Source organism: Pecten maximus, chromosome 4 (genome assembly GCF_902652985.1).
Source record: "Pecten maximus chromosome 4, xPecMax1.1, whole genome shotgun sequence".
Taxonomy (NCBI): domain Eukaryota; kingdom Metazoa; phylum Mollusca; class Bivalvia; order Pectinida; family Pectinidae; genus Pecten; species Pecten maximus.
In genome coordinates, this window is record NC_047018.1 from 39932008 (window position 1) to 39947365 (window position 15358).

The window sequence follows — 15358 nt, forward strand, 5'->3', positions numbered from 1 at the left end:
ACCATCCACCATATTGTCTATAATGTAGGTCACTGTGACCTATATAGCTACCAATTTGTATTTTCCACTTGTTGACTTCAGGACTTAGCTTGATCTTGATGCACCCTCCTATCAATAACCCTTTCATAGATTAGATTAAGTATTGGTCTCTCAAAACAGAAGCTTGAACATACATTTTCTAGTTTTGTTCTGGTTTTTAATTTTTTCTTCCAAAGTTGAGTTTTATAGATGCAGTTGTCTACCTTGGATTGTTGATCATATGAAGTTAAAATTATATTCAAAAAAAAAAAGATAAAAGTATTTAGGAAATATTCCTTAGTCTTACTTATATATAATTTTATCATGAAATCAAATTCTTTATTAATGATTTTAAAAAAAATTAACAAGTTGAAAGATATTAAAAAGCCATTTTAATGTATATTGCATATAATTTGAAAAACAAGGTAATCTAAACAATCCAGGCGCATTGAATTTGCAGATATTTATAAAATAAAGATGGAATGAAGATTTCTAAAGTGCGATAAACTGAGACATTATATGTGTTGATTTTTCAGAGAGTGATCACACCAGATGATCCTATGGATGGATATGAGGATCCGGTGTATGATGAAAACCTAATTAATAATATACCTGATGAGTTTAAAGATCATTCCTTGGACAAATTAGTCCATAATCGCATAGAGCTTGAACATTTCCGCAACTTTTTGAGTGAGAACTATGCCAGTATGGATCTTCTGTGCTGGATGGAGATTGAACAGTTCCGACGTATGCCGCAGAACGATGAGCGGAGACGTGATGATAAAGCTAGAGAACTAAAAAATAAATTTTTGAACAAAAAATATTTCTTTGGTCCAAACAGTCCTGCTGGGAAAGCGGCCCAAGATAAGGTGTGTTTAATTTTAGTTGTAGTCAGATTTGATATGGAAATCTTGATTAGGAATCTGAAAAGGCTGTTTGCCAATGAAGTATTGAATGTAGTAAATGGTACATGTAGGTAATTGTCAATTTCAAACTTCATGAAGTGAAGAAATTAAAAAAAAAAAAATGCTAAAATGTAGATCCTGATATCATGTAATTTGGGATCTCTTTTGGCATATAAATTTAGTGTGAGTGACACCCTAGTCGCAAGAGAGTATTACAGCCTGATCTGGGGGCAATCTATATTCATATAGGTCCATTATGTCTCCAAATATATACTACATAGTACAGCTGTATATCATCAAAAGATACAATCTTCCAGACAAAGTAGTATTAGAATGAATGAATGCTGTACAAAATTAATGGAATGCTCTATTTGGTACACTAGGTCCCTCTTAAGGGTCCACTAAACATAGCTTCCTTTAATTTTCAATAAAAATGCAATTGTCTAATTTGGATAAATAAAATTGCAACTGTAGCATACCAAACACCACCTGACCATGTAAGTGGTAAACTTAAAGGTACTCCTGTAAATATTTGCTTCCTCTATTTTTAATGATTTCTATGGTAGATGACCATTTTTAATTTAAAAAACCTCGTAATTTACAGATAATGGCAGATGCAGGTGGCTGGGGTAAATTATTAAACGAACGTCCCCCAAACTCTGTCTTGTTGGAAGCCCAGAAGTATGTAAGGGAAAGACTGGAAAAGAAATGGCTGCCTTTATTCCTAGTCACCCCCGCCTTCGCCGAGCGCCAGAAACCCAACGCAGGCATGGATGATGTGGTTGATGATGTTATGGTTCAAAAGAGGAAGAAAAGTCAAGCTGTACTCAAGGTATAACTAGAGCTATCGCCAGGATGGCTGACTAATACCCCCCGCAATCTGCACGAGTCAATGGTGAATTGGAACTCTTAATTAGAGGCTAATTAAGATAACCCAGTAATATAGTGATCAGTCGCCATAGCAACCAAAATTTTGAGAAAAAGAAAATGGCAGGCACATCTACACATTGGTCCTCTATATTTGTGTGAAGTTTCATTAAAATTGGCCTTTCGGTTTAGGAGGAATTGTCTGGACAAACTTAAAGTTATGGTTCTTATTGGAACATCTGTTTATAGTGACCAGTTGCCATAGCAACCATAATTTTGAGAAAAAGAAAGTGGCATGCACATCTACACATGGTCCTCTATATTTGTGTGAAGTTTCATTGAAATCGGCCCTTCGGTTTAGGAGGAGTTGTCCGGACAAACTTAAAGTTATGGTTCTTGTCGGAAAACCTGTTTATAGTGACCAGTTGCCATAGCAACCATAATTTTGAGGAAAAGAAAGTGGCATGCACATATCTACACATGATCATTAATATGTGTGTGAAGTTTCATTGAAATCGGCCCTTCGGTTTAGGAGGAGTTGTCCAGACAAACTTAAAGTTATGGTTCTTATCGGAAACCCTGTTTATAGTGACCAGTTGCCATAGCAACCATAATTTTGAGAAAAAGAAAGTGGCATGCACATATACACATGATCATTAATATGTGTGTGAAGTTTCATTGAAATCGGCCCTTCGGTTTAGGAGGAGTTGTCCGGACAAACTTAAAGTTATGGTTCTTATCGGAAACCCTGTTTATAGTGACCAGTTGCCATAGCAACCATAATTTTGAGAAAAAGAAAGTGGCATGCACATCTACACATGATCATTAATATGTGTGTGAAGTGTCATTGAAATCAGCCCTTCGGTTTAGGAGGAGTTGTCCGGACAAAATTAAAGTTACGGTTCTTGTCGGAAAACCTGTTTATAGTGACCAGTTGCCATAGCAACCATAATTTTGAGAAAAAGAAAGTGACATGCACATGTACACATGGTCCTCTATATTTGTATGAAGTTTCATTGGAATCGGCCCATCGGTTTAGGAGGAGTTGTCCGGACAAAATGTGTCTACAGACAGACGGACGGACGGACGGACGGACAACCTGATTCCAGTATACCCCCCTAACTTCGTTGCGGGGGTATAAAAACATCATCACAGACATGTTCTCCATATTATACTTTGTTGCTATATAGAGACGTGGGGTGTTCTGGAATTAAAAGTAAAAAAGGTCTTTCTCCTCCAGCTATTGTCTCATTCAATGTTGGAGAGAATGGTCACTGGAACTTATACCAATGGTGTTATTACTAACTTTTTAGTGGCTTTCTTCCAAAATCTGAAGGTACAAGAAGCAATCAACACCAACTAGTCATGCTTTTGGGTCAATTATCCTGTTCTTGCCTTAAACAGCCGTTCTCCAATACGGAAATTCTCCGTACCTAAGCTAGCAATACTCTTTGTAGTGAAATTATACAGTGATGTTGAAATTAGTCCTAGGTTTTCATTTTTTCAGTCTTAATTTCATCTTTATAAAAACATTTTTCCATCAGACTGTACATATGTATATAATTTTTAGACTTGATTGCTATAAACAATAAATATTTGTTTAGATTTACACACCTGTATTGATGAGTTAAAATTTCGGCCCATTAAAAAGTTTAACTCATGAGCAAATATGACATCGAAATCAAGACAGAAAACTGAAATTGACACAATCACAATTTAGTATAAGGTTTTAAGCACAAAAAGAACCAAACTGTATACATTTAAAGTATTGGTGTACAAAAATATGAACTCGATGACCAAATGATAACAGTAGTTGCACAATTATAAATTGGGACTACCAGCAATGCTTGCCATAGAAAACAATATACCGAAACTATATATATATATATAATTAGCACAATCATAATTTAGCAGAATATTTCCAGCGTGAAAAGCACTAACATAAAAATATATAACCTCTAAAATATGAATATTTACAGTATACATGTGTATGTAGAGTTTGTTGTTTTTTATCCTTCCAGCTTTTGGAGAGTAGGTGGATATCCTCATCCAAGGAGATCATCACGTTCCGTAGTGCCCTCCTCAACCCTATCACTGCCCTACAGTTCCGTCGCTATGTGTCCATCAAGGGCGACACACTGGAGAATGATGTATTGTTTTGGCTGGAGGTCCAACGCTTCAAGGTTAGTAATGGTAACTGCCATAAATATAGTGTGTTGAAATATATTTTTTGGTTTTTGTTGATGAAGTAGAAGACACTTACTCTTCTGGAACACCTGGGCCCAGGTTCATGAAACCAACTGAAGTGTAAAATTGAGTGAAGATCTGACCTATCCAATCACAGATAACGTCATGAAAAGTAACATCATATCTGATTGGTTAAGCAAATAATTAAGATTAAAACTGTTTCATGATCTTGAAGCAGAATCTTATTCTCCATGTAGGTTTTTAAGGGTCTCTGAAATGATTGATAAAGCAAATCTATGTATTGTTAATATTTTGCTCTTATTTTATCAATTTCGAAATAGATTAACTTTTTTGCCTGTTAATTACTATAGGCATTCCCTGTTTGTTTTTGATATTCAAAATGGTGGCTTCACCGACTAACTGTAGGCACTTCAAGGGTATTATTTAATTTTAAAGTAAGTAATTACCATCCAACACGTCATAGATTTTACATTTAAAAGATCGTTATTTTATAATCATATTTTAATAAATTGTCTGGGATAGCTTGACATCAGAGAAAATGAAAGTTTCTTGTTCCTATTATTCAGTTCCATAGTCATCACTTAAATCTATTGTAGGATGTGAATCATACTCACAGTGACGAAACGTACATCCTTGGGAAAATCAACGCCATAATCAACTGTTTTATTGACTCGCCAATTCCTCCGAGTCTGCAAATAGATATCACAGGGGATATGGCGGAGAGAATACTAGAACACAAGTACGAGAGGAATCCCTATCTCTTTAGGGAGTCTCAGGTAAGCTAGCTATACATACTGTGGTTGTGGAAACCTTAATTGTATTTAAGGCTGTATGCTACCTAATTGGATTTCTTTTCAAAAGATCTCCTTTCGAATAAAAGCTCTTAAAGATCTTATAAAGGTAAGTTTTCGACCAGTAAATTAATAGACATAACTTTTTTCTTTCTAAAGTTATACACTTTTTATATTAAAACAATTATGTGACCAATAAGAAACTCATATTAAGGATGTTATGTATCTCTGACATTTTTTAATGAGTGATCATTAACAGTTGAAAACAGGAAAAGAATATTTATGTATTTTTGTAAAATACAAAAATTTACATACTTTAAACTAAACACCTTCCAAACGTTTGAGCTTCGATCTTCTTTAATCTTTTGAGTAAAGGTAATAAACAATTACTGAAAAAAATCTATCAGTGCTCCATCTCTATATATTTAGTACGTAACTTGTTCATGATAGGTGATTATTTTAGGATGTGTTAATTAGATATATTTCTATACTGTGGCCTCTGTGGGTGCCATTTTCTGCATTTGTGATGAGAAGTGTACATACACTGTCAGCAGTGTAGCATCAATCTTTATAAGGAATATTGTTGGCCTGGAAAGGAAGTGGGTGAGGGGTTTTACTAGAATGCTCAGATGAGTAATTGATTTGAAATGTTTGACCCTGTTTACAGTGTGCTGTTTTTCGTACTCTCTTCCAACACTGGAATGACTTCTGTGAGTTCAGATCTAACGTAGCCGATGATAAGGTTCTACCGACGATAGAAAGGCGGCGACGACATGCCAAGATAAAAGAGAGACAGAGACAGAAAATGGAGGATGAGAAAGCACTCAAGGTACACCTTCTGTACTATGATATTATGTAGCTGTGAATGTTGGCATTAGATTGCTAAGGCAGGTGTCATGAGACTTGCGTTTTACTTTTTGGATTTTCATTCAAATGCAGTGTTTTTAAAGCTTATTTGCAATTCCTAATTCAAAAGTTGTTTTTTCTTTTTGTGATTTGTTTTTCATTGTTGTTTAATTCACTGGTTTGAAATTGTTTTTGAATATTGATTCATTTTGCGGTGTGTATGAGTTGAAGTTAGCAGTGTCTATGTAGAAGATACATATGTAGTAATTAAGAACCATGCACAGTATTGCAGAGATTGTGTCTGTGACAGCAGTCCATGCACACCCAACGAGATTTAATTAATTCGAATAGTAGCCAGACATATATAACTAGAAGCCTGTCTCATTGTCCTAGCTGTGCTGTTGTAGTTGCATCTTTGGACACTTTACCCCTATTGTTTTGCATATCATGCGCCGGGCTGCCCAAATGTTGTTCAGTGAGGTAGCCACCAGCTACTACAAGGATCCCCCTTCCTGAAAATTACCCTAGCTGATCTCAAAGGAAAATAGATACCCCCCCCCCAACCAAGAAAAAAAAACGAAAGAAAAGAAAAAAAAATCACACATTGACGATAACTAATTAAACAGTTTCAGCATAATAAGACACACTCACAGTGAAAGCTCTATAACTCTATCAATATACATTGTAGTCCCCGACCAACTTGGTACTTCTGGGTAGTACAGGTATTTTGCCCCGTTTGTCTGATGTCGTCGGGTATAGAAATATTAATCTGTACCTTGGCCAAATCAAAACACATCAAAGTACTATATTACCTTGCTATTTATCACTTTGCATTTATATGATATAGAACAAGACTGGCCGGTGATCAGAATCAGATATAGGGCAGGAGTGTGCCATGTCCAACACTTCACAATACAACATTACTGTGTTGATCAGGTCGAGTTAACACCACTGGCAGTCGTCCTTTAAAAAAAAACTCCAAAACAAGTTAGCTTGGTAAGATGCCACTGAAACGGCATGGTGTCATACCATTAAGATCTATTGTCTCCCCTTAGGGCTCCGTGTGACCTTGAATGACCCTGTTTATCCTTGATCAGTGGCTTTGTTGATTTCTGTCCTAGTGCCATGATCAGTTCATCGGTTGCAAAATATTTATGACACCTTTATATAAGTAAGATATGTTATTAAAATCGTAGGAAAACAACAGACAAGCTGAGTTGGAGGTTGACGATAGAGAAGTACTTAGTCCATCGTTGATATAGATTATGTTTAATATCACACCTGTTTGTTGTTGGCAATCACATCAGAAAGCACATTTTGTTGTTTGAATTTTGTGGTGCAATTGACCTGGCCAGCACTGTGTGATTATTTGGTTAGGCCATGTAGGAGCAGCACATAGACATTTAATGTGTAACCTAAAAAGGATATAAGATTCTGAATTAACTGTCGAGTGAAGACTCCCTCAGTTAAGTGAGGATGGGATTAAGGGATGGGGGTAAAATTGTGAAGTCATTGCCAACGTAAGGGAAGGATATGAAGACTATTTATGAAAAAAAGTCTTCTACAGAAAAAATTCAACGCCAGGTAGGAAAGACTTTCTATTGAATGTACAAGTGTACATGCCTGAAGTTATATTATGATATATCTCAGTTGACTTTGCATATATAATTATGATACAAAAAATGATGCATTGTTAAAATTCAGAAAATATTATATTTCTCCAAAGTCTATCATGATCAGAAATTAATAACCTGCTATATTATTAACTATTTTTTTTATTCAAAAATTTGATGTTAAAATAGTTTACTTCAGATTTTTTTGTGATTTGAAAATTCGTTTCATTTCAAAGATATCTAAGTTAACTGTAATTGTAGAATCAGTATTTATTTTTCTGTCGTTGTTCAGCCAATATGAATTATATATCACCTGTAATAATTTTTCAGCCAATCAGGCGCCAGTATAGGAAATGGTACATGCCAATGCTAAAGGTGTTTGTAAGTTTTAAACATCTAGTGGCTGATGCTGAGGTCTAAACAGTACCTGGGCAGGTCACTATAACACTTTAAATAAATTGTGCACAGGAAAAGGAATGTATATATTATGAGCAGGGTCACATATAATGAAATAATGCTTTTTCTGACCAGATAATAAGTTTATGGTTTGGGCTTATGGCTATTTTGAGTATAAAATGTAATTCATTTGCTTATAACTTACCAGAAATAAAATTCATGTCACAGGATAACAATATTTTGGGTTAATGAGAAATGCAGTCTAAACAATGACCTACAAATCTACTAACCACAAATATTTGACCAAATTATGAAACAACCTCATGGATATGCATTGACCATGAACCAAACCATGAACCACATTCCATGAATCAAATAAGGTTTAACTGCAGTTCATGGCTATAATGTCAGTAAGAAGCATTCTCTTATACAGAGTATAAGAGTATATAAGTACCAGATATTATTTTTTTTCAGAATTTCTTTTAAACAAACAAAATTTTACATTCCCGAAAGCCAAAGGTCTTATTCAAGATCAAATAAGTCTTAATTTGAGTTATTACCTGATGAAAATGATTAAAAGATTAAAATGTAATGATCTTTCTTTTTAAGTTTTCCAGAAAGTCATGTTCACATCGAAAAGTAATTATTTGTTATTCATTTCACAATTACAGCATCAAATGATTATTTCCTTTTTGGTTCTGGTCATGGGTGGCTAAGTAACATAATTATTACTACAGGTGCATGATGTTTGTGGTTGTTAATACTTGTGATACCTTAAACCTTTACTAAATATTTTTTTTTTTTTTTCAGGATTTACCATTAAATATTTGCGACTCACCTTAACCCCTCTTAATTCATCAAATTTTGAAACCATAACTGTCAATTAAGAATGAAATCCTTCCAAAGAGAGACTAGGTTTTCTTTTTATAAGCGATATTTCAGGAAATTGAAACAGGTAATTATATGTGATCAGTATTATACTGTCTTTTGTTCTCTCAAGCATTACCTGTAATACTGCAAATCTAAAAAAAAAAAAATAAACAATTTAATATGTAATTGCAAATATTCTTATCTAATATGTCTGTGTTATTCTGAAAGGTTTTAGAGATCAAATTCTCCAGACGAAGAAGTACAAAAAATCCCACCAAATTTTCATTTAATGACTTAAGGCGTGAATATTCAATGGAGCAAGCATTTCCCATTGTCCTGTATTTAAATGTGAGGTATTCAAATAATTTTACCTGAGGGAAATGAAAAGAGGACAGTTATTCAGGACATTATGTATTTATTACCGAGCCTAGGTGTTAACATTACATATTGAGGGACACTTCAGTCCTATAGGGACTATCAACAGTGTGGTGACACGCTATTCAGTTTTGCAGATTTCTGTATAAAACTCTGATCAGCTGACCTGTCTATTGTCATTTAATATGACACCTATTTGCGCGCATGATTTGTTAAATTATAAACATCCTGTGAATTTGTTGCATTGTTGCTAAAATATGAGATACTTTAGAAGAAAAAAAGTATATTGAGAAAAGTAATGTAGATTAGAGTTTATTATAAAAAAGCTACGGTATCTACAATGTATGTCTGTCTGCAGTGAGGCGGACGTGACAATGTATGAACATGTAATCGTAACTTTATCACCGTAGTATCAGTAGATCTAAACCATTAGGTATCTAGATTTGTATTATTTACAAAGATCTTAAGATCTGTATCACAGACCTAAATCTGAGATATAAATCTAAAGCTATTCTCAAGTCCTAACTCTGATTCACTGTACTCTATAATCGGTACAAAAAATGAGAACCAAATCTCTATAAGCTGTAATTATTGAGCTATATAAAATACTGGGTGAGTAATACAAACAAATTGGAGGTAAACATAAACTGCTTTGATTTATTTCTTTGTTGAAACTTGGAAACTTTGGTGTTCGTCATAGGGATTTTTTTTCGGGTATTTACCTTAGCTGGTATACAAAAGGACATATTCAATACCCTTTAAGATGGCTGACACCACAATACTTGGATTAGAAGGAATGTCATTATACTCAAGTTTTATTGAGTATTTCTCATATAGAATATGATTATTATATCATGTCAGATAAGAGAGTATGTCAGAATACTCAGGGGTCAGATTATACAAGTTTCTCTGTATAGTACACTTTTGTATATTCTTCAATGAAACGAAGAACATTTATTTATATTGACTGATCTTGAGTATCAAAAATTATATTTAAAGGCATTTTTTTTCTGAATGCACACTGCATTTCCTTACAGTAGACTTTGCTTTGTACTATTGAAGTAATAAATTTCAAGACCTTATATAAATGTATGTTTTGTAATATGGATATTCACATGCAACAATTTTCTTTCAAAATATTCCTGGAAAAGCATTATTATTGAAATTATGGCATGAGCATTGTAATGAATGTATCTGTAAATTTACAATTATTAAGCTTATTTCTTACATTTATAATTTGTAATGATTATAGGAGGCGGAGAGGCGGGCGGCTCTAGGTCTGGCCCCAGGGGATGATTTGGAGGCGTATCATGACCCGTTTGCCCACCAGCAGGGTGAGGGTAGTGAGATGGGCGAGGAAGAGGAGGTGGGAGGCAAGGACAAGATCTCGTGGTCCTACTCTAACTATATGAATGCTTTACATAAGGAGGACATTCTCAACAATACAGACGAGTCAACATTTAGCTCTCTCATGTCCGACTCCGGTAAATATTCTACCATTTCTGTCTGATAATATATTATTCTATCATCATCAAGTGGTTATTCTCTTCCAATGATATTTTTTGATGGATATTCATAGTATTTGTCCAATTAACTGTAAAAGAATGTATATTGGAAGCAAAACAGGGGTCTTTAAATAGCTTTTTGATATACATTGCATAGAGGTGGCTTTTATAGACAGGTTTTTGTCAACTTATAGCCTTTAGGGAAGTTTCAACTGACACATTAGATCAGTATTTGAGATAAAATCTGTCTACCAGCCACTCAAATTTGGAGAGAATCATTTGTTCGGAGAATATTTTACCATATCATACTGATGTATTACCATTATTTTCTACTGAACAGTCTCTCAGAAAGGCAGTGACATTGGAGAGAAGGGCTCGGTGATGAGCACCAGACCGTCGGACACCATCAACACCACCAACAGTAGTGCAGGCAAAAAGGAGACTAAGTCTGAGCACTCCCAGACAGATAAACCAGAAAGGAAGTGGGTATACAAAATGTAGCTCAAATATGATATACTTTGTGCCTTAAACATGCATAGGCATACTGAAACTTTTAATGCTATAACCTGAATGTCATATGTTTTAATTCCTTTGAACAGCGACACAGTTCAGAATATACAAATACAATTAGTATAATTTTTGGACATATTTTTGGTGCAGGGTGGCGCCATATTGCGCTTGCGCCACCCCCCACAGCTAGCCTATATAAGAGACCAACCAACCAATTGTTTTCCCATAGACTTTAGTGTTAACGTTTTGGAGTATTTCATTCAAATTATTGAATTCAATAAGACAATTATGGTTTATAACAAAAGTTTAGGGTCTGATATAACACCTAATCAAAAAAAAAAAGTTGGGTCCTTCAGCTCAAATTTTCTCCAGGGTAGCCATTTTGAAAATGGGTGAATTTCGCAGTAAAAATTCTCAAAAATCTTAAATGTTTACCTGTTAATCATTATTACCTGAACTTTTGGGGGGGAAATCAATCGTACTTACGAAATTAATATCAACATTTCTTATTGATAGTTACCTATCAGGCTACATATCTATTTTCTCGCTTCATAACATACTGGCCAATCAGTGGCTGCCAGACATTTTATCCTTGGCTCAACTTGAGGCTGTTTCAAAAATCTATTTTTTCAATTGGTTGGTTGTTCCCTTTAAAGAAAGGACAAGCTCAACACACCTACTTCTGATGAGTTACAATTGTAACGAAACAGGTCACGTTTTATATCAGGTTACCCATACACATCAGACTTTGGCACACTATTCATACAGCCATTGTTTTCATATTCAGAATATACAAATGTTCTTAATATTCTTTTGTAATCCAATATTGAAAATTATTAAATTTATTGAATTGTGAGGCAATTGCACCTTCCAATCCAAATGTTTTAATTTCTTTTGTCTTAAGTTGTCTTTATATATATTAGTGCCATTCAGCTTCATGGTCAATATAGATTTTAAATGACTTAGTTTCATTAATACAATTGGAAAGCGTAATAAGACAACAAAACAATCCTATTTAACACAGGGGTAGTACTTTGTGAAAACATCCAAAGCTTTACATTTGTGAAAATAAAGTAAAGTGAAGATCTGTGAAAACCAAATAAAGGAAAGTCTGAATGTATGGTAGCTGTTAATGTTATGTGACATATGTGTGATATATTTTGGAACCAGTTGTGTAAAATGTTGGGTTTGGCATTAAAATGTGATAAGGATTTTTGTTATACTCATATAGAGAAATCATGATGATATGGTTCATTCATTCAGATAAGTTCTGTTGCTTTTTACAGGAAATCAGTGAAAATCTCTGACCCGCCGCAGAGGAAGTGTGAGAGTCCAGCGAAAGGCGAGGTCAAAGGTACATATTACATGTAGATCAGTCTCATTCAGCTGCATTTCAGGATTTCTTCACATTCAATACATCTGAGGATTTCTCATATGCAGCCAGTTTAGCTATGAAACATGGATAGTATGGATGATGGTCTGATGGCTAGTACCTTGAGAGCAACCATATATAAGAGCAATGTTGTGACATAGAATGTGGAACCAAATATTATATAATGGTAGTTGTGGTTGTCATATACATCATTCTTTACATAACTGATAAGAACATCAAATTCAAATAAATCTGCAAAATAGAATCCTTCCTTCCTTCCTTCCTTCCTTCCTTCTTTCCTTCCTTCCTTCTATTAGGATGCAATGCATTGAACAAATCCTCTTTGTTAGAAACCTTGACCTTTAGTTTTGTTTTACAGGAAAGAAGAAGCCAGATGCAGTGACAAGGCGAGCAAGTGGAGATGTGACAAAAATGGAACCACTTAAAGAGGAAACAGAGGAAGAGGGTTCAAAATCACCTACAGATAAGAAAGTGAAGGGCAAGGCTCAGAAAAGATGATTGGTTCATGTGTTTCTATGACAACTCCATGACGACATGGCATGGCAGCAGATGCTTTTAGAACAGAAAAAGTACGGACCTGTGATTTTTATATTTCATTTTTTCTCCTGAATTAACAGCAAGACAAAGAGGATTAGGGAGCCTGAATCTTCGGATAGCCATGATAATGAGTGCACACAGCTGAACTTCATCAGACCTGGGGTATCAGACCAGCTCAGCATAATCATAGAGACTTCATCAGCCTGAATCTTCGGATAGCCATGATAATGAGTGCACACAGCTGAACTTCATCAGACTGAATATTATTCAAGATGTGTTTTGACTGACTCCATTGATGTTAATAATGTGATTTACAAATTTTCTAATCAGCTAATTTAAGATCAAGAAAACAATATTGGAGACTTTCTTAAAAGAAGTGCTGTTAGTAGAATGATCTGTTGTTAGTCCAGCTCAGCATAATCATAGAGACTGGTCAGTAAACTTACTGACCAGATCTACAGACATATATAAACTATAGCTAATCATTTATTGTCAGTGCCTTTGTATCCGTCCCTTATATAACTGAGACATGTTTAACAACGTGCCAAAGTCACGGTTTTAGTTTCATTCAGTGTTTCTTGTGAGAAACATGATCTCAAACTCGTGGTTGATTTTCACCTCAGTTTGTAATTTAAATTATGATTCATTAATTTGATGATTCTTTATTCCTTTAAGGTTCATGAAATAAATTTAACAAAGTGTCTCAATTTTCATAGTCACAAACCTTTATATTAACTAGTCCGAATTAATTAGTTTTTCATGCATGTAATTTATTTATTTAAGTTCCCATGACTTTGAATATGTAGTGTCTTCTACATATATGTACATACATGTATATTTATGTACTAGATATATATAACCATATGCATTTCTCTGACTATAATGCAGACTTATTTAGTAATGATGATGTTGATGATGTTGATGATGATTATGATGATGATGATGATATGGTGATGATGATGATATGATGATGATGTTGATGATGATGATGATGATATGATGATGATATCAACATTTTTGATATATGATAGAATTGAGATAAAGAGAATAAATTCCCAGATCACTAAGATCATTGGATGAGCTTGCATTTAAATGATGTTTATGGTTGTAATGACTTGATTATGAACAGATATAATTATAACTATTGTTCAAAATTATCGACTGCATAAAATTTTGAAAATGAAAATTTTAAGCAGATTTGGTCGCAAGTCATAAGTCGTGTTTTGATTCGTTTAAATTATATTGATATTCAGTGACATTTTTCTGTTATGCTGTTTTCTGTATTGTTGACATATTTTTATGAAATCTTGTGTAAATCAAAGTGCCTGATGTGATAATAGTACTTTTAAATAGATAATAATTATATTTACATCATAGATATATTGTATCATTTAATATTTTTAATTGTATGTCTGTTTTTTATGACAATGTATTTAGTTTTGTATCTATTTTAATTAACTTCCAAAGCTAAGGCTGTGATTTTGGTAGCTTTGTTTTTATTTTGTTATTTTTTTGAAACTGAAAAAATGTGGTAGCAGAACAATGTAGCTATAAAGTTATTCAAAAGCAATACATATATATATACTTATAAACTATCTATCTATGCATCGTTTCTAGGCATATGCGCCTATGGATATCAAAAGAAATAAGACCAATTTTAAATCTATTTGAATTGAAAGGAATTGCTCCAATTATGATTCGGCATCCAAGTTTAAATATTTGAAAATGGAGGGTTAGTTGAGACACGAGGTAAAATGTTCAAATAATTGATTCAGTCAAAGCTTCATTTCGTAATATGAATGGAGGATGGACAATAGACAACAAATTGCTCAGTTATTAGTTATTAGAAGGTGCTGCCTTATTGGTAACTAGTGATTATATCCTTTTTTACTTACATAGCTCATGCATCCTCTGTATTTATATCAAATTCATTTTCTCCTGCACTTAAAACAAGTAACAGTGTCTTTCCACAAAAAGTTACATGTGATCATTCACAGTATCTATCTCGGATTTTCATATTAAGTACCAGTAAATTTCCCCATTTTTCACTATATATTTTCAACATCATGCATATTTTTATATCAATCAGTTTCTTGATAAGAAAAAGAAATTTGTTTACTTGTTCTTTCGATAATATGTAGACAGTATAACATATACATTACCATTCAAATAAATTTTCTGCCGAAATAACATGAAAATGTGTGGTTTGTTTATCTTATTTCACATCAGTGTTGTCATGGAAACCATATTCATGAACTCTCAGGCTAAAATATGGGCATATAGCGAATGTAAAACTGTATCATGCAATTCCTTCTTTAGAACGCATCAGTGATATTTTGGAGATCCTGGAAGGATGTTAAGAAAATCGCAATGGGCCTAAACAGATGTTAAAATATAGACCAGTTAATCAAGTACCAACGCCATATTTTAATAAAAAGCTACATGTACATATTTTATATTGGATAGTAAATAAAACCATAGAAAACATGTACTTATAATGAATAAGGTCCCAATATTCATTAGA

At 33.8% G+C, this 15358-nt stretch overlaps 1 protein-coding gene across 3 annotated transcripts in view; it reads left to right on the plus strand.

Moving 5' to 3' along the window:
* Positions 1-15032, plus strand: part of LOC117326057 (regulator of G-protein signaling 22-like) — a 49550-nt gene extending 34518 nt beyond the window's left edge. For 2 of the 3 annotated variants that reach the window (XM_033882654.1, XM_033882655.1), the window contains exons 12-21: positions 555-887; positions 1528-1755; positions 3812-3973; positions 4595-4774; positions 5457-5618; positions 6832-6873; positions 10142-10373; positions 10735-10876; positions 12191-12258; positions 12656-15032. In XM_033882654.1, coding sequence (XP_033738545.1) covers positions 555-887; positions 1528-1755; positions 3812-3973; positions 4595-4774; positions 5457-5618; positions 6832-6873; positions 10142-10373; positions 10735-10876; positions 12191-12258; positions 12656-12795 — 1689 coding nt within the window. In that variant the 3' untranslated portion in view covers positions 12796-15032. The remainder of the gene's footprint in view (positions 1-554; positions 888-1527; positions 1756-3811; positions 3974-4594; positions 4775-5456; positions 5619-6831; positions 6874-10141; positions 10374-10734; positions 10877-12190; positions 12259-12655) is intronic. The other variant, XM_033882656.1, reaches the window with a different exon arrangement.
* The last annotated feature ends 326 nt before the right edge of the window (positions 15033-15358 follow it).